At 51.7% G+C, this 24,425-nt stretch overlaps 1 protein-coding gene across 2 annotated transcripts; it reads left to right on the top strand.

The window, feature by feature from the left end:
* The first annotated feature begins 6,330 nt into the window (after window positions 1–6,330).
* Window positions 6,331–19,821, top strand: MCRIP2 (MAPK regulated corepressor interacting protein 2). 2 transcript variants are annotated; one of them, XM_039490168.1, is made up of 5 exons: window positions 6,331–6,638; window positions 6,973–7,051; window positions 14,716–14,846; window positions 17,166–17,267; window positions 18,639–19,821. In XM_039490168.1, the coding sequence occupies exons 1-5, from the start codon at window positions 6,584–6,586 to the stop codon at window positions 18,707–18,709; spliced, it is 438 nt and encodes a 145-aa protein (XP_039346102.1). In that variant the 5' UTR covers window positions 6,331–6,583; the 3' UTR covers window positions 18,710–19,821. The 2 variants fall into 2 exon arrangements, with proteins under 2 accessions (XP_039346102.1, XP_039346103.1); XM_039490169.1 differs by having other exon boundaries at window positions 6,332–6,638; window positions 14,719–14,846.
* The last annotated feature ends 4,604 nt before the right edge of the window (window positions 19,822–24,425 follow it).

Genomic DNA, 24,425 nt, shown 5'->3' with positions numbered 1-24,425 from the left:
GCCTTGCTGACAAATTCATCCATTATTTTCCAGACAACTTTTTTAGCAACCTTGTTCATAAATTTAGCATGTAATCCATTCAACATTGATGTCTATTCGTTGCCAGAAGTATTGCAAGAACAAGCACTCAAAATGAAATATGCAAAATATTCAAGTGCGAAAGATATTTTAGAAAACTTAAGCCTGGAGGAATTTTGGATAAAATATTTCCCAATTTACTTGAAATTTGGATAAGAAGCACTACATATTATTCTTCTGTTTTCGTCGATGTACCTCTGTGGAAAAAAAGCTTTTCAAGTTTAGTCATAATAAAAACGAAACAAAGGAATTGACTGGATGTTGAAAACCATTTGCATTGCACACTTTCATCTTTCAAACCTAGGATTTCCCACTCATGAAGTAAATGCAGCATCATCCTTCACATTAAATTTGTTTTGTTTATGCTAGTTCTCATTTTAAATTACATTTTTATTAAATTTTTGTGCCAAGAAAAACTATTTGTGTTTATTTTTAATTTTAAATAAAAAATGTATACCAAGTTTTTGTGTTTATTTTTAATTTTAAATTACAAATTGAATTTGTTAAAAGGGGGTTGGATGATGGTAGAGAGGTGGGGGGCATGAGGGTTTCTCAAAAATTAAAAAGGGGGCGTGATACTGAAAAGTTTGGGAACCAGTGCACTAGAGCGTCCTGCCTACCCGGTCTGGGGAGCATTAGTAAGAGTAGCTCAGTTAGAAGGACACTGAATGAATGTTCAATACAGAGACCTTGATCCTCCCCAGCAGTACACGCTGTCTTACAGCGCCTCACTGCCCTTACTGGCATCAGACACTGCTCCGGAGCTCATCCCTCCACCCCGAGCCTGTTGAGTGAATCCGAGAGTCTTTCACCCAGCTCTCGACCTTCCTGGCCGTGAGCTGCACGTGAGCCCGAGGGGCAGGAGCGACGGGGCCAGAGGACTCCAGAGGTTGCATGTCGTCCCAGCTGCATGCTCCGTCAGGCCAAGGCAAACCCCTGCAGCTCCTCATGCTGCGCTTCAGAACACAAGATCTCATATCAAATAAAGACAGGAATACGCACATACTCGTGCGTTGCCAGTGATGCTGGACTTTCGTTAGCTGAGAAAGGGCTTGGCTTCCCCTTTGTCCTACCCAGACCAACAGGGGCATGTGGGGCACCTCCTTCTATATTACAACCTCCCATTCCCATAAGCAGTGGCTTAGGCAACGGGAGTTAGGCAAATAACTCCTTTGAGGATCTGGGTCAGCAATTTGAGATGAGAGCTCGTCCGAATCCTGATCTTTGGCAGCCCCCTCCCATCACTGCAATTGGTCTCTGCTTCTTTGTGTACCCATGTACCCTGCCCTACAGGGCAGCTCTGGGCTGTGCTGCCTGCCTTAATTGCAGCCAGAAAGGGTGGTGGCTGCAATGCTGCACATGCCAGTCACTCGCAGGCATCCAAGGGCACAGGGAAATGAACCTTCCCCTGCAGAGAGGTGTCAGTGCTGCAGTGCTCCCAGAGTCCCAGCCCTCACTGGCTAGAGAAGCAGGAATCCCCAAGGTCACCCTGGAACCTGGATGTCTTGTGAGGCAAAGGCAGGCCACACCTGATGAAAAGTCCAATAACTAAGCATCTTCTTGTCAAGTCTGAACTGGAAACTGCCTTTAAACTGGGTCTGACCTGAGGCACAAGAAATACTGGATGGCATATGGGGGCCTTGTATTCCTCTGGATAGCCTTTTCCAGCAGTGGGACCAGGGGAGACATCATCTAGTGGTTAGAACAAGAGCGTGGGAGCTTAGGAGACCTGGTTCCCAGCTCTGTCACTGATTCATTGTGTGACCTTGGGAAACTTGCTGTACCTCAGTTTCTCCATAGCTAAAATAAGGATGATAATATTCAGCCCACCTTCAAGATCCTCAAACGACAGGGAAGTGCAGAATATTATGGCTACTAATTTCTGCCCCCTTTCAGTAATTTGGGGCTCAGAAAGTCATTACTGATTCTGCAGGTTGTTATTCCAGCCCGGACTGAATTTCACTGGGGATTTTTTGTCTTCCTAGGGACAGCAGGAAACAAGCCAGCAGCAGGATTCTGCTGTGTAAACACAGAATGGTAAAGTCCTTCTTTTGATTATTTAACTCAGATTGGAGCTGGAAGGAATCTGGTGTTTACCATGCACTTTTCCATAGCTCCCAACCTGCCTCGGGCCAAATGCACCACACTGACCTTTGCAATGTGTGACGAAGATCCTGGACTGGGAAACCTGTTGTCAACAGCAGAGAGGGGCAGACACATGAAATGACATTTCCTTACAGTGTACAGAGCGGCTTAGGACATCATATTTCAGAGCCAGCATTTTGGTGATTAACATTTGACAGGGAATTGCTACTTCAAGGTAGACCAGTGGTCCATCCTGTTCAGTCTCTGAGAATGGCCCATACAGCTACTTCAGAGGAAGGTGAAAGAAACTCCACAGTGGACAGTTATGGAAGAAACTCCCATAAGAGAATTTTCTTTCTCAGCCGCATCAGTTAGAGGTTGTCTTGGGCCTGGTCTACTCTTAAAATTTAGGTTGCCATAGCTACATGACTCAGGGGTGTGAAAAATCCACACACACCCCTTGAGCCACCTAGCCCGGCTGACCTCACACACAGAGCCGACACAGCTAAGTTGACGGACGAATGCTTCTGCTGAACTAGCGACCATTGCTGGGGGAGGTGGGATTCCTACAGTGATGGGAAAACCCCTTCCATCACTATGGGCTGCATCTATACTAGAGGATTACGCTAGCATATCTATGGTGCCATAGCTATGCTGCTACAGTGCCTATAGTGCAGACATGGCCTCAGTCTCTGAAGCATGAGAGCTACCATCCTTTGTCAATGTTGTATCTTATCTAATGTGATTGTAGGTGTTCTAGTGTGAACTCACTAAGGCCTTGGCCTCAAAAATGCATTGTGGCAGTGAGTTCCACAGGTTAATTATTCATTGTATGTAAAACTATTTCCTTTTATGTTTCAAATGAATCATTTTCTAATCTCACTGGATGAGGGCAGCAAATGGTTTGCACCTAGAGGAACCTAATCTGTTTTCATCCATGTATTCCTGTGCCAGGGTGTAGAGTGAACAGAGAGAACCTTCCCGGTGGGACAAAGTCTGTGTTACTTCCATGTGAATAAGAGGCCTATGAGTTATGTGCCTTGGATTGATCCAAGACCACATAATGGCTCAGCTATGACCTGATCTGAACGTGGCCCCTTTCAAGAGTCACACAAACAGAGAGACTATTGTCTTTGTACACAAATGAGACACGGCCCTCTTCACATGGGAACCTTTCAGCCATTTGGAGCCAGTCAATCCCTTGGTTTTTCCAGTGGGTGTCTTTGAGTGTTAGGAAAAGTCCAAATAGTGGCTTTCTCCAGGGCATGGGGGCAGGGATGGTTTGCAGTAGATGTATCCCCAGGGAGTGAAGCTCAGCTGCCTCCCAAAATATATTTTTGTTCAGGGTCTTGTGCTCCCCTCCATAACCCTGCATGGAGGCACCATACACCCCCACGTCCATCCTGAGCACTGGCTCCGCAGGAGACTCCATTGAGCAGTGGCTGTCAGAGTCATAGGACTGACTTAGCTTGGACTGTTCCCCCTTCTGTGCTACAGGACCTCACCGTAGGGCTCTGGGAACAGCTGTGATGGGGAGAGCTTCTGGCTGCACAGCTGGTACATCGGCCATGCTGTGCAGGGCCCCACGGGATCCGTAACAGCATCTCCCCCAAGATCCATTTGGGGCTGACGGGACCCAGGGGTTAAAGGAGTGAAACACACTTCTTCTTCCATTATCTGTCCCACAGAAGAGAATGTGCCAGGGACTCCACAGCATTTCCTCTGCTTATGGGTTAATGGGGCCTTTGTTTCCTTTTATCTTCTCCAGTCAACCAACTAATTTGCCTGAAGATCACCAGCGTATGCACAGTCTCTCACGGCCAACTTACTAGCCCTCCTCCTTGGATGCTAGTCACTTGCGTGCACCTGAAGGGTGGGGGCTAAAGCATTTGATTGCATCAATCTCCCCTGTATTTCCACAGACCTCCATGACAGCCCTCAGCTGTTAAAAGCCAGTTAGGGCTCAGGCCTGCAGCCTGTGCTCAAGCAAGTACAGCGGCCCCATTGAAGCTCATGAGCGAAAGGTTTGCAGGATTGGGCCCTAAATTGCTCATTACAGCCACGTCTTAATTCTTCAATCAGCATGTAAAATCTGAGAGTTCAGGTGTGAGAAGCAGCAAATAAGCCTAAAGTGAAATGACTGCATCGAGGCAGTGGTGGCCAGGGCAAAGGAGTCAGGGGAGCCCTGTATTCTATTCCCATCTTCTCCCCAGTTTCGCCTGGGAAAGAATCACTCACTGCTTTTCTGTTGCCTGAGTTTTCCCGTCTGTACCTCCTTTATGAAGTACTTGAAAGTCTACGGATGAAAAGCTTTGTACACATATAAGGGTAAAATCATCTTCTGGTGTAATCTGGTTTATCTCCATTGACTTCAATGGGCCTATACCGATTTACACCAACTGAGGGCTAAAGTACTACTGAGAGCTGAAATTTTAGGTCAATGCAGAAAAACTACATAAAAGGAATGAACAAATATGTAAATAAAACCACTGGGGACTGGATATTTTTGTTAATGTTGCTGTGGGAAAGCAAGCCACCCATTCCTAATAATGATACTTTGCCCTTCTGATCTTCGAGCACTCAGCAAACATGACCAAATTAAGCTTCCAAACGCCCCTGGGAGCTGGGAATTCCTACACTCCTGATGCAAATGGAGAAACTGAGGCACAGTGGGCTGAAATTACTTGCCCACAGTTGAAGTGTAGGATTAGGAACCAGGTGTCCTGTGTCCAGATTTCTGACTAGGCCACATTGCCGGCCCAGTTCATGACTGATGAAAACAGCATTTCCCCTATTTATATTCTGACAGTCTCACAAACAATCTGTCTAACACAATAGAGAAATTCTCCCATTCCATAGTACCCCTATAGACACCGGGGTGTGTTGTCCTGTATGTAACCTTCTCCGCTGGGCACCTAAGTCTCACCCAGCTCTGCCCTTTCTCCATTCCAGGAGAGACTTATTAAGCCGCTAGGAACCAGCTTTTGGCTGCTGTTTAACCCTTTGAAAGCTCAGTGGCTACTTTGCTAACATGTTGTTAGTATGGGACCAGACTTACTGCTCGATTAGACACATGGGTTAGGATGCCAATAGAACTACAAGGAAATTAGAGACAGAGGCTTTAGGTCATCACATTGGGTCTGATTCCCACCCTCCAAAGCAAGTTACTGCTGCTGCACCTGTGTCTTCTCCTTACCCCATGGAGAGCTAAGGCACCGGGGGTTTTCAGAAGGCTGGGTGACTTCGGTGGGTCAAATTCTGCTCTCTATTACCTGGGTGCAATCCCAGGAGTGCTGCAATACCCTGGGCGCAACCAGGGAAAGACTTGGGTTGGCAGCTGTCCTGATTTTAATCCGTGCTCTGGGGGTCATCTAGATTGTTGTTGGGGAAATCCTGTGTCCTCCATACCTAGGGTTCAATCAATCCCCCACTGACGTCAGTTGGAGATGGACTGGCCAGGCCTCTAGCAGGCAGCACATGCACATCCCATTTCAAAAGTGGCTGCTGGGTTTGGGGTGGGGATAGGCACAAGGCTGATCCTAGCCCCAAAAGAACCTTTGCAGCTTGCAACACATCATCACAATCGTGCTGTGTGGGACGACAATCTGCAGAAACAACATCACAGTGTGCATTTTGCAATGCAATGGCTGTTTCCACCTCTGAAAAGGGATGGATTTATATGTACATCCAGGTGTTTTTATTAGTTTATGTCCATGCTCCCTGAGTCATGCCTGAGGGCACAGTGCAATAAATAAAGATCAATTGCACAGGTTTGTCTGTCATGGGGCTACCTTGCAGACATGTGGCCGGGAAATCCCCAACGTCCTGCCTTTGGTGGTAGCTTTTAAGATTATTTGCCTGGACTATTTTTAATGGTTGTATATTAATATCACGCACTGCTTGGCTGGCAAGAACTGTTCAGCAGCAGCCAAAGAGGCTTAGCTACAAAACAGAAAACAGAAAACGGTTAAACAATACCAAAGATTTCATTCACCCAGCAAACGCAGAGAGAACAGGAAGGCGCCCCAGGCCCGATTTCTTCCTGCACTCTATTTCCCCTCGTTCAGTGAGCAGAATCCAGGGCGCCTTAGATGTTTTGTAGTTGGATAATGAAGCAGAGACGCCACCTGCCCCTTTAAGAGGCTTGGGGGGCGTGTTGCATACATGCTGCTGTCTCTCACGGCCTCCCTCTGCCTGTTAAAGGGGAATCACTGTCTGTCCCAAGCTCTGCGCAGCGAAGTTAAAGTCAAAGGCATCTTGGAAGAGTTTTGCAACAGGCAGCTCTGGCTTTGGAAGCTCTGGCTAGACCCGTCTTCTGTTAGCGGCCCGCTCCGGGAGCCGGGAAAACATTTCCCCACCGCAACAGTAAAGCTGGGCTCCCTCCAGCCCTGCCACACGATCAGCTGGAGCTGCGGGGCACATGATGTACACGATTACCAGGGGACCTAGCAAGCTAGCCACCCAGAGAAGGACAGGTAAGGGGGGGGGGCAAATGGGAAGCTGCTTCTCTTTGGTGGGAGCAGGCTCGGCGGGGGGTGCGCCCCTGTTTCTGTCCAGCGGGGCCAGGAGGATCTGCTTCCCCTCCCCCGGTGCTGCTCCTCTGAGCTCTCCCCCCGCCCCGCTCGGCTGCGCGCCCTCCTCAAGCACCACGTTGCCTGTGGCAGGGAGTCCCCCGTGCCCCGTTGCCTGCCTCTCTGACGTGGGAGGGCAGGGGGCGTGGGGCGCGGAGATGTGCCGCCGGGGGGCTGTGGGTCGTGCCCAGGCGCGCCTGGGGCTCGTGCCCGCCCTGACCCCGCTGTCTCCCCGCAGGTCCCACGCAGCAGGTGGAGAGCAAGGCGGCGGATCTGAAAGGCCGGCAGCCGCCGCACAGCGCCTGGCCTCTGGCAAGGTGAGCTCCGGGCCGGGCTGCCTTTGGCACGTGCCGCTCCCGGGTCCCAGCTCGCCGGCAGCCCGGCTCCAGCCTCCCGCGGGGGGTGCCCAGGTGCGAGGCGCGGCAGCCCGGGGGGAGGGGTGACCTTGTGCAGAGGTTACCCGGCTTGCCCTTGCCACATGGCTCCGGAGTAGGAGGAGGGGCTGGCGGGTAAGGAGCAGGGGGTGGAGGCGAGCAGCGGACTCGAGAACCGGCCCTGATCGCTGCTTCCCCAGGCCGGCAAAGGCCTGCGGGCGGCCAGGGAGAGGGATCCAGGGTGGGGCCGGGCCCGCTGCACGCGGGGGCTGGAGTTGGGGACTGGGGGTGAGTGGTGCAGAGAGCTGGGGGCGGGGCAGGGGGCAGAGGGTGTGGGGGGCGAGTGCAGAGAGCTGGGGGGCGGGGCAGAGTGTGGGAGGCGAGTGCAGAGAGCTGGGGGGCGGGGCAGGGAGCGTGGGGGGTGGAGGCGTGGAGCTGGGCGCCCCCCGGGGAGGGGGACAGAGCGTGGGGAGTGGAGGTGTGGAGCTGGTAGCCCAAGGGGTGCCAGCCAGATCAGAAGCACTGGCAGCCCCCCCTCTTGCTGCTGCCCAGAATTAGCCTTTGCCCCAGTGTACAGGCACACAGGCTCCCCGCCAGGGGAGGGGCAGGAGCAGGGTGTACCGAAGTACAGGCATGGGATGTCCTGAAGCTGAACTCCCAGGGCCTCTGCTAAATTAAGTGCCTGTCTTTCTCCTGCTGCCCCCCATCTACGGGAAGGAGCCATGCTAGCCCATGGCCTGGAATTGCCAGCCCCCCGGGGCTCCAAAACCCCTGTAGGGATAATGGGGCTGCAAGATTTGGGACCTAGTAGGATATACATGGCCTAAAACTGTGCATTTCTCTTTCCCTCTCTCTGTGAGGCATGAAATCCTGGCCCCAGTTAAATCGATGACAAAACCAGTGCTTAAAGTGGTCTGAAAAAAGTGTGTGTGTGGTGTCTATCATCATCTGGGAGCAGCAGTTCTGGCAAGACAACACATTAAAGTGCACACCTCAGGGACCCTGGGGAATTAAAAATCTGTGTCTGTGACCTTGCAAACCCCATTCCCTCTTTAAGCACTGGGCATAACTCCCATTGACTTAATTAGGGCCAGGATGTCACCCAGGGGTCAGTCCCAGGCAGGGGAGCCTCTTCAGAAATTTTTATGCTTGAGCATGGGGGATGGGGGGAACCGCCAAATATGGAGGTCATTTTGGAAGTTCATGGCCTGGGGCAAATGAGCCATTACAGGATCAGGTGCAACCCATGGGTATTTTCCCCCCTGCCCTTGCAGCCTGTCTGTTCCTTCATTGCTACCCCCAGCTCCCTTCTGCTTGAAACAACTCAGCAAGGAGAGCTTTCACTGCGGAGCCAAGCCCTTTACAGCCTGGCTCATAGAGGATCCTCCCATGGTGGAGAAGCAGAGACCCTCCCCAGTCTCTGATCCCCCCCTCCCATTCCCAGATAGTGTAGCCTGAAGATAAGGAATTAAACCCTCTTTGTGGGTCTGAAGATAAGAAGGGGTCCAGCCCTCAGGCACTCTGTGGCCTAGGGAAGGGTAATGAAGGTGTATTGGGATGGCCCACCCAGCTGCCTGCCTGCAGTAGGAAATATTTCCTAGTTTCCCAGCCCATGTGAGGGGACAGAAAGGTCAGAGCAGTATGTGGCACTATGATGACATAGCCAGAAATCCAGGCTGGAGGTGGTGCAGGGGCCAGAGGCAGTTAGCCACTGCAATCTACTGGCTCAAGTCACAGTCACTGCCATGTCCAAGCCTCTCTGTTGTCCACACCAGGGAAAAATAGCCAAGGGCAGAGTGGTATTCCACTTTCGCTGTATGCATGGCCCTCAGTTGTGCTGTCAGATCCACCTGGCTGGACCTTGGCCCCCACATGGAGCCCCATGGATGTCAGCAGGGCTCTGTGAGAGCTGCTTTTATGCCCCCTGCTGGATCACCCACATGTACAGTCAGGGGTACATGAATGCAATGAACCCTTCCATCTGGAAAATTACCATCTGTGAAAGGTGCATAGAACTGGGATGAAAGTAAACTTACTTTACTCTAATCTTATTGCACCTAGAAGATCTTCCCAGCACCTGCTTGCTATGTGGCCTCCCTCTCTCTCATCAGACCTGTCCACCTGGTCCTTTTCTTCCCAATCTCTCTCCAGAATGGACTCCCTCACCAGACCAGATCATTCAAAATTCCACACAGCAAAAATGCAATAAGAAAACCTTAGGGCTGCACAGCTAAGCAGTCAAAAGTCAGGATATTGCAACATTGCTATTGTACATACAGCCTTAACGCTGCCCTATTGGGAGTAAGCATTACTATACTGTTTTTTAATTACATGCTCACATGCTATTTGTCAAATAATGAACAAATGAAATCAGACAGTATTCCCATTTACAAACAGCAGAACTATATTCACTCTTAACCAACCATAGCATGTACTGTAAAAGTTCTTCAGAAATAACCCCTTGTTGGAATGATTAAACACAGATTTCTGGTGATGACATAGCCATCAGATCTGACTTTTATTCTGTAGCTGCCAATGAAACAGAACTAAGAGTGGGGGGAGAAGTTTCACTTAAAGGCCAAGGAAACAGCAGATCTATTCAGATTGGTCTGAGGTGGGGGAGGTGTGTGTACACACCTCCAAATAGTAACAGGTAGATTAGTCTATAGATGATATCCTCAGTTCCTCCACTTATCAATTCTCTGGTGTGGTGCGAATCTTCATTTTCATGATGGGCTGTATATAGTGGGGCTCTGATTATTCCCTGGCAGATAGTGTTGTCTACTTTGGGAAGCTCTCAAAACTTTTCATAGATCAGGCCATACCTTCTTACAGAGATTGTCTAGCGAGTACTTTCCCTCCCATTCACCCAGTTCCCTCTGCCCTCCCATTCAGAATCACATAACACCACCATGGTAATTGCCTGCATAAAAAATTAACATGTGGGGTGGTGGTTGTTCTCTTAGTGCAGTGTAGCAGCTGGAAACAGGGAAAAGATAGCACCATGGGATGAACCAGCTTTCCACAAGCCACCAGTAAGTGCTCTGCAGACCACCAGTTGGGAATGACTGGTCTGTTTGTTTCTGTTCTTCCACCATATGGGTAATAGATAATAATTATATCTAGGGGATTATACTCTAGGGGAAACATTATAATATATTTAATAGAAAAAATCCATCTTTGGAACATTTTAGACATTGCACTGCTAGGATAGCATCAGAAGACTATATAATGTAGTTACTGTAAAAGCATTGCAGCCAATGGAATTTCAGTATGCAAAAGAGCCATGTGATGATTGGGCTGATGTTAAGCCCACTGATTACAACGAACGGCCTCCTGCCATGCTCCTCTTTCCAGGTGGAGAGTGCCCCTGATTTCCCACTGAAATCAACAGGTTGATTTCACCTGAGCACCTTGCAGGATTGGCTCTTTATCCCTATATTGTCTCTAATCCCAACCCCATTGTAATCAGTGGAATGGTCTGTAATAATCCTCTGCACTTTCCATTCAAGGACCTCAGCAGCACCTGGACCTGATGAATTCAGCTCCCCAACACCTTCTTAAAATACATATTTTGGCAATGACAAATAAGCAGCCTGTATTATCATTGAATGGCAGTAGAGGCAGATGCAAACCTTTGATCAGCTCTGTATGATGCGTGTTATCAAATATTTATTATTGCTACATTGTGGTAGATGAAACTGTGTTGGGTTTTGCTCATCTGGCTTCAGTGGAGGTAGATTATTCTTGGATTTCACCACTTAATATATTATTTCACTTAGAGCCTATTGAACAAACCACAGCCTTCATTAACCATGAAAGGCTGTTTCTCATTTTGACCAGACTTCAGTTTAACTCATAGCCACAAGATTCTCCCATCAAGATGACCTGTTTGTGTGCCCTTTTGGTTTGCTTCTTTATGGTATACAGTGGCGGTCTGGAAGGGTTTGATATTTGTTGTTGTCAGGAACATCAATCTTCCTGTTTTTGCTGGAGGACTCCTTGGATGACACAGTGCTATAGTTGGGAACTTTCTCTGCTCTTAACTGAAAGGGCTGGAGGTGCTGAATAGGAGTTAAAACAAGAAACAGAGGTTTATATAGTCTTTCCCTCTCTATTAATCAGTTTTCATTTCTTTGCTATTTTCAGTGTCACAATCCTAGTAGAGCTCTAGTCATCCATAGAATCTCCCAGGGCAGACAACGCCTTGGTGTCTAATGTGAAAATCATGCAGATTGGCGGTAGAGGGAACCCTAAAAATCTCAAAACATATTTCTGGCCATTTTTCTCCATCCTCAGGAACCAAACAAGAAAAGACGCATAAGCTCCATTCCCCCACACCCCTTTGTCAGTTGTCTTTCACACATTAAACAATATGATTGTTAAACATTTACTGTCTTTAAAATTGCAAGTCACTTATTTACCATCCTGGCTGTAACATTCACACTGTGTTGAATGTTGTACAGAATGCAATTTTCCTTTGGCATTCTGAGCACCTTCCTCACTGGCTCATATGGCATTGCTTAGGTTGTGTTATGGCACTACAGATTCATCAAGGCAGGGGAATAGCTCCCAGGGGCAGACAATGGAGCCAAGAATAGACTAGCAGTATTTTGTGAGACTTGGTCAGACAGGGTCTCAAGCACTTTTCAGGACTGACAGTCTCAAATAGTGACAGGGCAGGTCCTGGCCTTCAGGTCACTAACTGAGGCCTTGAGTACGGTGGAATTTCTAGACTCAGGGAACTATGAGAGCTGGTGAAATTGGAATTTCTGCCTGATCAGAAATTCTGATATTTCAAAATTTGTTTTTGTCCCAAATCAGGAGGAAAAATTGAAATAAGGCGATTTTTCCCAGAACAGCAAATTTTGAAACTGCATTTTCCATCAAATTCCCAGTCAATTCTAGTAGCTATGCTGGTTTAGACCCTTCTTACACACTTGGTGCATTTGTGAAAAGTGTGGTCTGATGCAGCTACTCCAGTTTCAAACACATTACCCCAATCTCTTTTCTTCATTGAGCCCTCCACCTTCTAGGATCTATGGGGAAAAATAGCATGTGATCATGTAACTCATGACTGTACCATAATGCATATGCAGAAGGGGCCAAATTAAGGTTGCGTGGGCAACCTTAGTTCTGGCACGTCTTATCTTCTGAATGCATGACTTAGCAACCTTTATGTTCTTGTAAGATAGCATGTTTGTGTGTAATTTCCTAGGTTTAAAAAAAAAATTAAACTGAACTACCCCCAGAAATACCATCAAGTGGTATCATATTTAGTCCTACGTGGTTTATCAGCAGGATTGGACCCTTTAGATGTACTGCACAAATCTCTGCCACTGAGCTAATGAGGTAACTGATAGCAGTGGTAGGTTGTTATCCTCTACATCGGTCCAGCACTAAAAAGGTATGGGACACTTTGCCACTGGGTTTCACGGCATAGGAATTGAGAGACTCAGGAATTGTGGGTTCCATTCCATGCTTTGGAGGGGACTGTGCTTTAGGGGTCACAGGCTCTTCTGCCCATTCCCCCCAACCTGCTTCCTTTTCCAAGTCCCACTCCTCAGGCTTCTCCTCCCAGTCTCCTTGCCCAGCATGTCCTAGTCTCCCCCTCTGGGTGCCCCAGTTCCAGTCTCCTTGTCCGGCCAGTCTCACTTTCCCACCTCTCAGTTCCTCATCCAATCTGTGTCTCACCCCCACCCCAGCTTCTGGTCTCCCGTCCCCATTGGATCCTAGTCCCAGTCTTCCTTCCTGGGCTTCTCATCCAATCTCAGTGATCTCCCTGCAACCCTGGTTCCTTGTCCCAGTCTCTGCCCGGCCAGTCCCAGTTCTCCCCTTCCTTGTAAGATCTGTGTCCCCACTCCCTCCACTCCTTCCCCCTACCCCACCCCACCATCTCCCCCCAGCCCACCTCCCAATTTGAGTTTCCCTTTCCCATCCGTCCCGCCATCTCTAGCCCCAGTCTCTCTCAGCCCAGGCCCTTTATCTCAATCTACTCCCCAGCCACCCCCCCCCGCCCCTTTGTCACTTTTGCTTTCAAATCAGAGAGTTTCCTCTATCTGCTTGGGCCTGGCAGGGGATCATGGCTCTGAAGCAGAAAGGGGCCCTGCTAAATCTTTTCAAATAAAAGGTCACTAGTTGTTTTTTTTTTTTTTAAAACATATTTTTCCCAAGCCTCATTACTGGAAACATCAGAGCCATTTTGGCTAAAATCTTCCCCCTCAAAATCAGCCTAAGGCAGACACTCAGTATGGGAAATTTCTGCTTAACAGCTTGAAGTTTGGCAAAGTTATAAGTAACTAAAAACAGGAGCTTACACTGGGAAGCATTAGGCAACCTTTACTCTAGGTGGTGCTCCCAGCTCCACCTATAGTAAAATATTCAACTCCTTTGGAGATAACATGTGGAGTGTTATTTGAAATTTGATTTATTTGAGTGCTTCAGTGTGGCCGCTACCTACGCTGATGGCAGGGGTTCCCTGTCACTTTCCTGAGAGGTGGCAGCTAGGTCAACAGAAGAATTTTTCCATCAACCTAGCGCTGTCTGCACTGGGGGCTAGGTTGGGTCCGGGGTGAGGATTGTTCACGCCCATGAGCGATGCGGCTGGGTTTAACTTTTTAGTGCAGACCTGGCCTCAGAGTACAAAGCCCATATTCTCCTAGGGCATGTTTGGCCTGTGACCGTCTCTACAGCTATGGCACTAGAGACAAGCAGGCTGGGTCTCTGGGCTGACTTGGGCTTTTCTAATCCAACCATTTAGGAGCAGTCTGTTTTAGTGGCACCTACAGACTTGATGTATTTTGCCCTCGGGCTCCCTCTACTGGCTTGAATGGGTAGTGACACACACCGTGCCCACACCTCATGCTGGTGCTTGGACAAGGTTAATGTCTAGATCTGTTAGACCAAGTGGGGGTTGGGTATGAGCCGCTGCACAGGGAAGCTGGAAGCTAGCAATCGCAGGATTTCACTTCCTGGCCAAGGAAGGCCAGGGAAAGATGAGGCTTCAGTTGAAATGCCTCTGGCTCGGTTTCTTTTGCCAACTCTGCTGCTCCTACCACGATGGCAACATTTTCCTTCCCAGTGAAAACTCATAATGCAGTAACTCTGCCATAGCAGTGGTCCACACACTGAGGTTCTGGAAAGTGTACTGGCAGAAAGAGTGGCCCCGACAGTAAATGATCCAAGTCCCATGTGCTGAATTTGATCATTTATAGCAATAGGCTGTTAGTTAAAGAAAGCAGACTGCAAATGTTAATCACGGTCTTATCACCTCACCGTGTTTATATTTCACTAATGCCTAGAGCTTCCACCTGAGCTCAAGGCACCATTGTGCTGGGTGCTGGACAGATAAAGGGACAGGTGCTGCCCCAGAGAGCTAATCTACATAGAGCAGAGAGCTGAAGGAAGGGGAAATTGAGGGACAAAGAAGCAAAGTGACATGTCTCAGGCCGTAACAAATAGAACCCAGGAGTCCAGACTCCCAGTCCCAGTCTCCGGCCACAAAATCCACTTCCTCTCATTACACCCTGCCCCCTGCCTACAGCTTGCTGGCTCTGGATGCAGAGAGATCTGTCTTTTCAGCCTCTGATTTTGTCTCTTTGCCTCAGTAGCCCAACTCCCAAACTCGTGTTCAACAGAGTGAATGGCAAGAGGCCCCTGGTGACGACACAGCTCACGGCAGCCACGGAGGAGAGCTACACGCTGGCCCACGAGGAGAACGTCCGCTTTGTCTATGAAAGTAAGAGGCCCCTATAGCGGGGTCTGGCTAGTTCAGAGAGAGAATGGAAGCCTCTCTAAACCCCAGTCTCACAGGGGTGTGTCAGTGCCAGAGGTACCCAGGAACTGTAACGTAGCAGAGGGAAGTCTCAGTGCTGGGGGTTCCCGGGGGCTGTAACGTAACAGAGGGGACGCAGGGGTGTCTCGGTGCTGGAGGTTCTCGGGGACTGTAACAGAGCAGACTTGAGACGGGGAGTCTCAGTTCCAGAGATTCCCAGGGGCTGTAACAGATGGGTGTCTCGGAGCTGGGTGTTACCCCGGGGCTGTAACAGAGCTGAGGGTTCCCAGGGGTGTCTCGGTACCGAGGCTTCCCAGGGGCTGCAATAGAGCAGAAGGGACACAGGGGTGTCTCGGTGCTGAGGATTCTCGGGGGTCGTAAAGTAGCAGAGGGGATACAGGGTTGTCTTGGTGCTGGGGGTTCCTGGGGACTGTAACAGAGCAGAGGGGACACAGGGGTGTCTCGGTGCTTGAGGTTCCCAGGGGCTGTAACGTAGCAGAGGGGATGCAGGGGTGTCTCGGTGCCAGGGGTCACCGTGGGCTCTAACAGACCAGAGGAGACGCAGGGGTGTCTCGGGGCTGTAATGTAGCAGAGAGGATGCAGGGGTGTCTCGGTGCCAGAGGGTTCCGGGGGCTTTAACGTGGTAGAGGGGACATAGGGGTGTCTCAGTGTGGGGGGTTCCTTGTGCTTACCCATGGTAAGGATCCTGTTGTGCGTCTTGGCCCTTCTCTCACCGCAAACTGCCACCTCCAAGACAGCCCTTGTCTCTGCTCACCTGAGGATGTTGATTGGAGGTTTCTTGTGATCCAGACATCCTGCAGCCAGCTTCTCCTTTGCTTGCCCAGACTCTGGGTGGGGATTTGGGGGTCCTGGTGGATAATCAGCTGAACACGAGCTCCCAGTGTGATGCTGTGGCTAAAGGCTAATGCCATTCTGGGAGGCATGAACTTTAGAGTAGGAGCAGATGATTTTACCTTTGTGTCAGTGGCGTAGCCAGGTGGAGCGAACCGGGGGGCGGACATAAAAAAAGGCATCACCCGCTGTGGTGCTTGTACTTACCGGGCGGCGCTCCGGGTCTTCAGCAGCACTGAAGTACATGCCGCCGAAATGCTGCTGAAGACCCGGAGCACCGCAGCCTGGTCCCCCCATTCAGAGTAAAAATTAAAAAGGCGCCAAAAAATTAAAATGGTACCACTTGTGCTCAGTGGGGGAGCGGCCGCTCCCCCTGCTCCCGCCCTAGCTATGGTACTGCTTTGTGTGTGGCACTGGGGAGGCTACTGCTGGAATCCTGTGTCCAGTTCTGGTGCCTGCAGCTGAAGCAGGATGTTGATAAATTGGAGAGGGGTCAGAGAAGAGCCATGGGACTGATCAGAGGTTTAGAAAACCTGTCTGATAGTGACAGATGGAGCTCCATGAGTCTAGTTAGTTTAACAAAGCGAAGGTTAAGGGGTGATTTGATCACAGTCTGTAAGTGCCTACATGGGGAATAAATACTTGATAATGGGCTCTTCAGTCTAGCAAAGATCCAAAAAGGGTCCACTGACTGGAAGCTGAAGCCAGACCAATTCAGACTGGAAATCAGGTGTAGATTATTACCAGTGAGGGAATTAACCATTGGAAGAAGTAACCAGGGGAGGCATGGGAGGGTTCTCCAGAACTGACAGTTGTTCAGCCCAGACTGGGGGTGTTTCTGACAGATCTGCCCTAGGGCATGTCTGGGTGCCGTTCTCTGGCCTGCATTACACAGGAGTTCAGCCCCCATGATCCCAGTGGTTCCTTCTGGCCTCCGACGCTGGGAATGTGTGTGTGAGGTGGCGGCTGTTAGCGGTGGGGGAGGAGTCTGCCTGCCCTGCCACATATGGGCATTGGGCAATTCCCTTGCTAAGGGTGTCACCAGCTCCAGGGTGCATCTCCACAGTGCGGTGGCCAGAGCAGCCCAGTGATGTCTCCTTTCCTGGGTCTGAGTCTGGGGGCTCTACGGGCAGCAGCGCTCTCCAGGGCAGGCAGGGAAAGCTTAGCCCTGGGGCGCAGGGGGACACACACCTGTGGGAGGCGCCGCCCGTCACTCAGCAGCAACCTGCCCGCCCCCAGCCAGGCACTGGGGCAGCATCTTGTAGCCTTGGGCAGAGGTGTGGGAGGAGGAGGGAGCTGGGGAAAACGGGTGTGATGGGGGAGCACAGAGGGGATCCAACATACAGCAGAGCTGGCGGTGCCTGTACTGGACCAATCAGATCGCAGGCTCCCTTGTGTGATGGTGGCTCACACCTTCACTCTCCCTTCCAGCCTGGCAGCAGGTAGAACAGCAGCTGGACGGCAGCCGGCCAGGGGAGAGCGGGCGTGGCCCAGTGCAGTACGCAGAGAAAACTCCTAACCCCGTGTTGACAAGTAAGTGTCCAGGAGCCACCTGCAGGGGGCGGCACATACCACGGCCCAGGGTGCATGCAGGAGAGGAAGCGCTACATGCTGGCTGGTGGACCAGGCTGGCTTCCTAGAGACCAGTGCATCCCCAGCTCTTTACTAGGCGACTCACCAACTGCATTTAGGCTTCTTGTGGTGGTGGTGGGGGCGGTGTGTCTACCATTATCCCCGCTCCCCCATCCCTTCCTCTCCCCAGCTCCCCCACCTCCCCTTCCTGCCCTCTGCTCTCACCTCAAATGCCTGCTGCCCCCTTTCCCCTTTGGGTACTGACTGTCCAGTCGCTGGCTCCAGTTCCTTGCTCCCAGCCCGGGGTGGCAGGCATGTGCCAGCCAGACTCCAGCGAGCATGCTGACAGTAGCAGAGTGTGGGCTGGAGCTCGGGCTCTGAAGCCCAGCCAGCCCCCCTCAGTGAGAGTCAGTGCCAGTCCCAGCCAGAACAGGCACTCGGTGAGCATGAGTGGGTCTGGCCAGGTGGCTCGCTCCCAGCTGTAGTGCAGACGTCCTCAGGAGGGCAGCATGTTACCCAGGAGCCGGGGGCTTGTCTGCTGCTCTGGAGAAAAGGGCCTTGGGACCTTGAATCAGCCCAAGTCAGCAGGAACTCCCTTCTCTGGTTCTTTTGTAAAATGGCCCCTCTTCCAGCGACCAGATTGGATCAGTGGCACCTGGGAGAGGGCAGCCCCCACCAGCACCGCGCCGGCGGATTGGGTGAGATCTGGCTCAGAAGAAGAGCGCCCCTCTGAGTCACCAGCAATGTGGAACTCTGCTCTTGGCCAGATCACTCATGAGCACCATTGACTTGGTCCCCCCTCAGTCACTAGGGAAGCCTTTTGCCAGGAAGCCCAGGGCTCTCCTGGGAGCAGCAGGCAAGGTCAGAGTCCCATGGGGAGTACGCTCGTCTCCTCCAAAACTCACTGCGCTAAGGTTTTCACGCCTGGTAGCCCAGTCACATGGCTCCAGGGAGCGAAGGCTGCTGCTTTCATGGCAGGTACAAGGAGACCTTTGATCAAACGTGCTAAAAAGGGAACAGGCAGGGAGTTGCTTCATACTCCCAGCAGCCCAAAGAAAGAACTGGGGGAGCCATGATGCAGGCAGCTGCAGCAGTCAGCGGGGAGAGCAGGTCTGCTGTGCTTGAAAGAAGGGGAGGTGCTCCAGGGCAGGGGAATTATTCCCTCCTCAGCTCAAAGGGGCAGTGGTGAGAGGTCAGGAGAAAAGATTTGCCTGCAGTCCAATGTCGCCCCCCGGGTGGTAGTTGGGGGAATTGCCATACGCCAGTGTGAGTGCTGTTAAGCTGTGCTTCCTATCTTCATGCATTCTGTTCTAGTCTCTTTCTCTCTTTCAGATTTTGTGCCGATTGACCTGGAGGAGTGGTGGGCGCAGCAGTTTCTAGCCAAAATTGAAAACGGCTCGTAAAAAAAACCCAACCAAAAATACAGTGTAAAAAGTACTAAGTTAAAGAAATACACTTGTTAAAATAATCCCAGCCCAAGTGACGCCACTGGAAATGGACCACGGCTCCACCACACCACCCCCAGCCCTCTGCCCGGACAGGGGAGGAGAGCAGCCCACTGTCCCGGCTGGGATTCCTTAAGTGCCAGTGTTCAGACACTTGAAACTCCTGCAGACTCTGGGGCCTGGCGACACAGCTGCAGCGTGGGTGGGGGGAGAGAGGATTGTGCTCCCCCTCATCATCTCTCTCCTTTCTGCCCCTTGAGCTTTTCCCCATGGGAAGACAATGGTTATCTGTAGCCAGGACCTTGATACAATAAAGAGCTGAAACTGCCAGTGCATGGAAGCTGGCTCCGCCTGTGGGGCTTTGCTTGCAGGCTCCCTGCTGGCCAAGGAGGGGCAAGAGACAGCAAGGCCCTGTGCAGCTACCCACTGCCACTCCAGCTCTGGCAGGCTGGTGGCCCCAGACAGGGTCCTGTGTGACTCTGCCAGTTCCTCCACGAAGGGTGGGGGGGCATGCAAAGGAGCCAGTGCGTGAATGATGGGGAGGGGCTGCTGGGTCAGAAGAACATTTGGGTTCCTTTGCAGCTGGGCTGGTCATGGGCAACAGGGAGTTTACCTGCAGCTGGTGCCCCTGGCTGAGGAGGAGCAGAAGGTGTCTATGTCTGACTAGGGTAGCGTTTGGCACACACTGTACAGGGAAACGGCTGCCCCATTGCACACTCCCTGCTGGGCTGGTGCAGCCCCTTCAAAAAGAACTTGGTTCATCCAGGCCAGCATGTCACTTGGGGGTCTCCCAGGCTGCATCCTCACAGAGCCGTCTCCTCCTTCCCTAAGCTAAGCACCCCCATGACATGCCTCTCACCTCCCTCCCCACCCCAGACACCACACAGGCATTGCTCCTCCTTACCCCAAACCTGCACACTCACCCCACCCACTAACTCAGGGTTTAGACTCCTCCTGTAGGTGCCGCTCCTCTTGCTAGCCCCCTGGGCCTTGCCATAGGCGCCGCTCCTCTTGCTAGCCACCTGGGCTGCCCACCCCCCCAATCGCTCCACCAGCCAAGCCTGGCACCTGTGTGATGAGGGGCAGTATCTTAGAGGCACAAAGATGGGCCAAGGCCTGTCTCAGCCAAGTCCGTCTGGTCCTTGTGCCCACCCTGTAGCAGCTAGGGAAGCTGAGCCCAGGAGGAGCCGAGCAAGATCCCCAACTAAAGGCCAGAGACTAGGCAGGATAGCACTGTGTGGGCATAGGCACCGCTTCCCTTTAAATGGGTGGGACCCACAGGGATCCCGCTGCTGGTCTGAGCCAGCTGCCACAGCAGCCGCCCATCAGTGCCCCAGCCAATGAGCAGCACCGACCCCACCATGCCTGCCAGCGCCCCAGGCAGAGAGCAGCAGCACCCACCAGCTAGGGCTGAGTTCCAGGCAGCTGCTGGAGGCTTGCTCACAGCGAGTGCATACAGCCCTGCATGAGGAGACCTCATTAGCAGCTGTCCCGTCTCCATTGCCTTGTGCATTTGGCCATCCAATGCTCCATAGGTGCCTGCACAATCCAAGGGCACATAGCCCAATGGCAGAACATACCCCTTGGGAGGCTGCAGCCATCACACACGTGTACGTACCCTCTGTGCCCAGGGATGGTGCTGCCTAGTGATTAGTGCAGGGGTGGGTGCACTTCCCTATGGCTCAGGCTCTCCTGCTGGGCAGCGCACGCAGCAGCCCTGGGCTGACCGTCCCCAGCAATGCGAAGTATTAGATGGGCCAGGCCAGCCCCCAAGCGTGGTGCTAGCTGAGTGACTGGAAAATGCCAGTGTCCTAAGAGCTGTCTGAGAGGTGCTGGCTCCCCCCAAGCTGCTCTGTGCAGCCTTGGCTGGCAGCCATGAGGCCCCTTTCTGGGCTCTCCCAGGGCCACCAGTGCCTTGGCGAGTGCTCTGAGCAGCACGAGTGAGGCTCTATATGATGGCGTGCACGATAAAGGACACCACAGGGAAGCTCCAACGCCTCCCCCACCCCCCAGGCTGTGGGCAGGTGCACAGGGAGCTCGGAGATGGGGAGGAATCATGCCTCGGAGGGTCCCCTGCAGCCATGAGCCAGAGTGGTTTGTGAAGACAAAGCCACGTAGCAGCGGCCCCTGGGGCAGGGGAACCCGATGGTTCAGCTTAGCTGATGTTTGGCTTTGGAAGAGACCTCACACCATCAGTTACAGCCTCATAGAGCTGGACTCTAGACCCTGCTCTGCCCGTGACCTGCTGTAAGGCCCTGGCCTGATGGCATCACTTCGCTGCACCTCCAATTCCCCTCCCACTGTGTGGGGCTCATCCATTGTGCCTGTTGGGGGAAGGGACTGGGTCCCCCTGTGCAGTGACAGGACCAGGAGACTGAGTGCAGGCAGGGGCTCTGGCTACAGCTCTAACATAAATAATAGGCCAACAGGAGAGGCAAGTGGGGTGTGTTTTGCTTCCTTATTTCCTCACACCCAAATCTGCACTTTGATCCAGTGGATGAAACAATTCCTCGAGACAAATCCAGTGTCAGTCATCCCACCCCCTGCTAATTATCCAGTGCGGCCCCCATGTCCCAAGTCCTCTCCAGGCCACCTTGGGTTGGGGAGGGGATTGTACCTGGCATCACAGAGTGCTCACGCTACCCCCATCAGCACATACCAACACTGAGGACACGTCTACAGTCACTGCAGCAAGTACTGTGGGTTTTCACATCCACACTGCCCTCCTTCTGGGGCTGGTGTGTGTCCTCACCAGGAACGCTTCCATCAACTTGAAAGGGGCAGCGTGGGGGGCTGCCAGCTCCTGGGCTCTCAGCTCTATGTGCAGGTTCTCACCGGGAGCCTGGCAGCCGCTTGACTTTGGGTAGGGAGCTCTGCACCTGGGTAGCAGCCAGGCTCCCAGCAGGGAGTCTGGGGGGCAGTCTGGCTCAGATCAGGGAGTCCGGGGGCAGCAGGGCTCTAGCTGGAGCCTCCTACCCACCCCAGGGTGAAAGCCTGAGTTGTGAGCCTGGGGCAAGGTTGACAACAGGGAACTTACCAGCCTTTCTTGTCAATTTCACAACTCCAGCAGGCACCCATGAAATTGACAAGAATGACAGATTGGTCTTTCTTTGAGCAGGGGTTGGACTAGATGATCTCCTGGGGTCCCTTCCAACCATGATATTCTGTGATTCCATGATTCTACGACAGTGCGTATTAGTAAAAGCAGGATCTAGTGGCATTAGCTACACCAACATAAGCCCTACGCCTCTTGTGGAGTGAGGTCAGTGTATAGGGCTCTTACATAATTAGGTTGACGTAAGCTGCCTTATGTCAACCTACCTGTGTAGGGTTGACCAGGTCTGAGTCACTAAAACTCTCCCCTTCCACACTTTCTGGGGGACAAAAAGCAACGCTGCCCAGCTGTTCACCCTGGGAGTTGCTCTTTACAGGCAAGTAATGGGAGGAGGCACTGGTAGGAAAATCCAGTTGATTTCTGAGATGGGACAAGCTTCAGTGCTGCAGCCTGGTGCGCACATGGACACGGCCATCCAAGAGCAACAAGCCCTAGCACATGACATGGTCTCACGCTGCTGCCTCCCTCCCACCACTGCTGCTAGCCTCCTCTTTACAGTAGATTGGTTTCAAACAAACCCAGATCAAAATATACAAATGTAGAGAACGCCACGAGCTGGAACCAGACACATGGAAACCGCGAGTGGTACCAAGACATACAGCAGAGAGAGGCACAAGCGCCACCTCTGGGGCTAACTCAAGCTGCCGTAGGCTTAGTTCCTGGCACGGGATCCTGTTATTATAAATGGGCTCAATGCTCCAGAGACCTATGCTGGGCTTAACCCTACGCATTGTGAGCAGATCCAGTGACCTCTGTGGGGCTGCACACCCTGCCTTAAATTAAGCCCAGCCATGAGTGTCTGCAGAATCAGGGTGTGTTTAGTAAATAAGCAGGAGAAAGCATGATGACACCAGGGGCTGATCATTCCAAGCACTGACTCGAAGGCAAAATTCTGCTGAGAACAGATCCTCAGCACCCACATGCCTGAGGGTTGTTTTGTAATGAAAATAAGATCAACTTAAATATTGAGCTTAAAAAAAAAAAGGCTGAACCTTTATTTTAACTAACTCAATTTTTTTTTCAGATCAGTTCCAGTTCAGCAGGTAGGACAAAATTAGGGTTTAGGTTCAGTTCTGGTTCCACTCCTGGGCTGGAGGGAGATGAGCTGACATGCTTGGGAAAATTCCCTTCTAGAAACACCACTAACATGCACACTCCTGCACATAGGTAACAGCTACAGCCTGCAGGTCATGCTGAGGGCATGAAGCAGGTGCTCAGGCTCCAGGCCTGTGTTTTGCAAAAGGTGGGAGGAGGGGGTATTTAGTGCAATGGGCAAACATCACTCAAAGGGTTTGAAAAAAGGGAGACTCCATTTCCTTGAATTATGAAGGCCAGAATTGCTGGGTGGAGGTTTCTTGCTGCAGATGGGGAGGGGGTTAAAAATCAAAGCGCATCAGAAACACTTCCAAGAGCAAGCAAGGCAGTTTTGATGCAAAGCACAAACCAATAGCAAATTGAAATGGAAAGGAGAGCGTGGGGGTACACAGACCCCAATCTGCTGAAGTCAGGCCTTGCACATACTGTTCTCTTTGGTTGAAATCTCACCCCACTGAAGTTTTGCCATCGATTGCAATCGGGGCAGGATTCCACTCTCAAATCCAGCTGGTGCTTATGCTATGGAGACTTTGATAACGTAGCCTTTAGAATCTGATCATGTGGGGCTGCCTTGCCACAGAAAGCCAATGAATCCTGTATTAGCAACAAATGCAAGGGGTAGCCAGGACCCTGGCAATTTCTTAGCCAACAGGTGCTGACAGGTCAGAGAAAACACCCCTGCCATACATTATTCCACATTTAACTCTACCTCTAAAAATGGCTCTTCCTAGCCAGGCCAGAGATTTCCCCTACACAGTTGCGGTGACAGGTTGCTGTCACTGTAGACAGCAGCCACTTCAGAGCCCCCCCTCAGCCACATCACAGCATTTGGGGCTTAGCGACAGTGACAAGGCAAAAAGCAAAATCTTCAGCCTGAAACCTGCAAAGCTATGCACCAATGCACGGGAAAGCCGCCTCTCACAGACACACTGCAATGCCAGACACCACACTGTAATCACCTCTTTGCCCCCTGCTCTCCCACAGAATTTTTGGGGGTGGGGTGGGAGAATAAAGCAAGCAGCTTACTCCAGCAGTAATCAGCCAGCCGCTGAGAAACATTCATTCCTGGGCTGATCCAGCTTCCACTCAAGTTTTCCCATGAACTTCAAGGAGAGCAGGACGGGGCGCTTCCTGCTTAGCGGTTGTACAACTGCAGGACAGCTGGATCACACAGCACCTGGCTGAGCAGGTGCCCACCCTTTGCTGCATCAACATATGGACTTTGGGGGATCCAGGTCTCCCAGCCCACGGATTTCTTAGCACCAGCTCCCATTGACACTGCCATTGCAGTCAGGTTCAAGCAGGAGCAGGACTGGCCTTTGGTAGTGAGAGCAGCCAACATCCACTGAATGTACTATGTGGTCAACACCTCCAGGGTTTGCTGGGTCCAAAGCTTCCCCACTTTCCAGGCAGCCGAGCCCTGGTGCCCACGCTCGGCGAGTGAATAATAAAACTGACACATGC

Source organism: Mauremys reevesii, linkage group 10 (assembly GCF_016161935.1).
Source record: "Mauremys reevesii isolate NIE-2019 linkage group 10, ASM1616193v1, whole genome shotgun sequence".
In the NCBI taxonomy this organism is placed as follows: domain Eukaryota; kingdom Metazoa; phylum Chordata; order Testudines; family Geoemydidae; genus Mauremys; species Mauremys reevesii.
Note: the sequence above shows the minus strand (reverse complement) of the source record. Positions and strands in the feature narration are given on the sequence as shown.

Coding starts and splice junctions, on each gene's coding strand:
- MCRIP2 (XM_039490168.1), top strand. CDS start 6,584: ATGATGTACACGATTACCAGGGGACCTAGCAAGCTAGCCACCCAGAGA. Junction 7,052..14,715: donor AGCGCCTGGCCTCTGGCAAG/GTGAGCTCCGGG, acceptor TCTTTGCCTCAG/TAGCCCAACTCCCAAACTCG. Junction 14,847..17,165: donor CGTCCGCTTTGTCTATGAAA/GTAAGAGGCCCC, acceptor TCTCCCTTCCAG/CCTGGCAGCAGGTAGAACAG.